The 2,725-nt window shown below is 50.9% G+C and overlaps 1 protein-coding gene across 1 annotated transcript in view; it reads left to right on the forward strand.

The window, feature by feature from the left end:
* Positions 1 to 466: 466 nt before the first annotated feature.
* Positions 467 to 2,725, forward strand: part of LOC144129010 (uncharacterized) — a 45,235-nt gene continuing 42,976 nt past the window's right edge. Inside the window, exon 1 of the mRNA XM_077662915.1 lies at positions 467 to 648. Coding sequence (XP_077519041.1) covers positions 467 to 648 — 182 coding nt within the window. The remainder of the gene's footprint in view (positions 649 to 2,725) is intronic.

A 2,725-nucleotide genomic window follows, 5' to 3' on the forward strand; every position in this document is an offset into this window, starting at 1 on the left:
CACCTCCATTGGCACGCAGCTATCGCAGTCGGTTTCGAACCTGGAAACGCCGGATCAGTAACTGAGCGCCCTAACCACTGAGACACCATGGCGGGTACGCCGGTTGCAACGCTCGCATTTCATGCCGCGTTGCTGGTGGCATTCTATGCAACCTCCTCTCCCTCGCCCATGCTTATAAAACGGCCGCGAAGGTAGCGTTTGCAGGTTAGGAGTGCTTTTATTGGCAGAGTGCTTGGCTTGAAGCATTCTGGCACGGGTCGGCCCGGGGCATATTAGCGCGCCCCTTTTCTTTCTATCATTGCTATTCTGTCCTTTAACTCTGCTACTTTCAGCACGCGGCAGCGAGCGTGGCTCGGCTTCAGGCAGTAGGCAGGCCCGTGCACTTTCCTTTTCTTTCTTGCTGTCAGCAACAGCAGCAGTAGCAGTGTAATCGTGTTGTGCCAGTGAAGATAAACGCGCAGGCATAATGGAAGCCTTGCCCACCGTTGATGGGAAGAGATCGGCCGCCCCGCCAAGGATCTTCTGCGACACGTGCGGCGCCCTGTTCCCAGCGCAAGACCTCTTGGAAATGCACCGGTCTACAATGCACCCGCCAAGGCCACAAGGAAGGCACCGCTGTGCCTACTGCGACTTCTCCAGAGATTCAAAGTAAGCCAGAATTTTACCATACGGAGCTCTTTGACGGAAAGGCTACATAAAAATATACCCACAATGAGAAGTGTATTCGTTTTTTTTTTGCTGGCGTAAATAAGAGAATGTTGGCGATAATTTGGTAGTACTTTAATTGAAGAGGAAAACGCGCAGTTACAGCAGAGTGCATGGTATAGTGTGGCAATCCACGACGAAACATCCGTCTTCCTTCAGTGGGAAGATGTGACAACAGCGTTCATATTCCTGCGGCGGAGCAGTAGCGAGACCGGTTGTTTCTCAAGCCTGTGGACTTGATGACATAATGCGACAGCGGCGAGTCGTGTCAGGGGTCGAGTTGAGCTAGGTTGGACAGTTTAAGGAAAATAAACATATCTTGGTGGACAACCGAATAGCGCCGGGAAGAATGCGGAATCTTGTTTTGAGCGGACGCAGCTTGTCTGCGCTCGCGTGGTATTGTCCACTGCGCGGAAGTTCCATTCGTAGATCCACATATTTGTTCCGTCGAGAGCTACTCGAGGATGCGTTTTTATCGCATGGAGTGACCTTTTTGACATTATACGTGACTTCGAAGCTCACGCCAAAATTTGGGATCGCTAAGTCTCGCAAGCACTTCGGCACCGGGCCGGGCGTCCGTCGCCGCGTTCGGCCTGACGGGCGAGCAGCTACTCCGCTACGAGTTCGACGATGGATGTAGACCACACCCATGGCTACGACCCAGAGTCTGGAGGAATCGGAAGCGTTCCGATCGAGCAGCAGCAAACAAGGCATGAACTTTGATAATTCACAGCCAGAATCTAGATGGAAAACGATACACCTCAGGGCAGGACAGCGTGCAAAAGGGCACTCGACTCCGGAGGCGTACGAATATGACCAGAAGTCACCAGCGGCGGATCTCAAGAGCCACAAAAGGCCCCCGAGACTGCCTGACCTCGAACAGCATGAATTTAAATTGATTATCATGCCCAGAGACCATTTGGACCTAAAAATGTGGGGCGAGAGTGTACACGCACATAACCTCGCGTTCGAAAACGCGTTAAGGACGACCCTCATGGAGCGTTATTTTTTCGGAAAACTGGCGTCCAGCCGCCGGCGCCCGGACGAAGGCTGCCGGGCGGCCATTCGCCGCCGATCCAGTCGGGCTTACGTGGCAAGGCGCTACGCGCCAAACCTTACATCAGAGTTATTGAAGAGCAAAGCATCATTATCGCGGCAACTTCCTATGTCGAAGAAGCCTCTGTACTTGCGAAGATTGATCACATAAACCTGGAAGGGAAAAATTACAACCTCAAAGCCGTAATGTAAATGTTATCTTTATAGGAAGACTAGACCGTTTTGCGTGGTGCGGCAGGGAAGGACAGACCGGACGTCTGCCCCAGCCCAGCTTAACCGAAATGTGACTCGTGCGGCAAGCTGAATCCCAGGGAAGCTCACGAGTGCACCCCAACTTGTGCGGCATGCGAGGGGAATCACCACACCTACTCGACGGAATGCAAAGCAAAGTTCCCGGATCCCATCAGTAAGCCTAAGAAGCACAACATCTCGGCGATCAGTAAGTGCATACTTGTATTTTTCCCTGTTTTGGGGAAGAATTTTGACGTAGGCATGTTCATATTTGCCGCTAGCGGTTCTTGCAAGCGTTGCGGTAAACACATTGTGAGACAAATATTCCTAGCCTATGCTCGTCTTGGAAAGTTTTGTACCCCTTCATGCTGATGACCGTTAGTTTCCTTCTTGAAGTATCTATTGCAGGCAGGTGTCGTCTCCGACGTGTCGATATAAATTTTAGGCTTGCTTTTTCTTTTTGAATCCCCGAAAATTCCATTGTAAAATTATTGTTTCCTGTCCCCCTATGCGCCTTGGTCCTTATTTGTCCTCTTCTGGAAGGGGGTTATGGTCTGCATATTTGGATCTCCCAGTTCGGAGTTGCACTCGTTGAGTTTAGGATTTGAATCGTCTCGGGACTGGGGCAATGATGGAGTTAATGTTATTTTCTAGTGTTGGCGGACTCATTTGCGAGCTCGTTCTTGACCATTCTGGATAACATACAGGAACTTTTTATCCCACTTTTCTCTGC

The sequence above is a fragment of the Amblyomma americanum genome, chromosome 1 (genome assembly GCF_052857255.1).
Source record: "Amblyomma americanum isolate KBUSLIRL-KWMA chromosome 1, ASM5285725v1, whole genome shotgun sequence".
Lineage (NCBI taxonomy): Eukaryota > Metazoa > Arthropoda > Arachnida > Ixodida > Ixodidae > Amblyomma > Amblyomma americanum.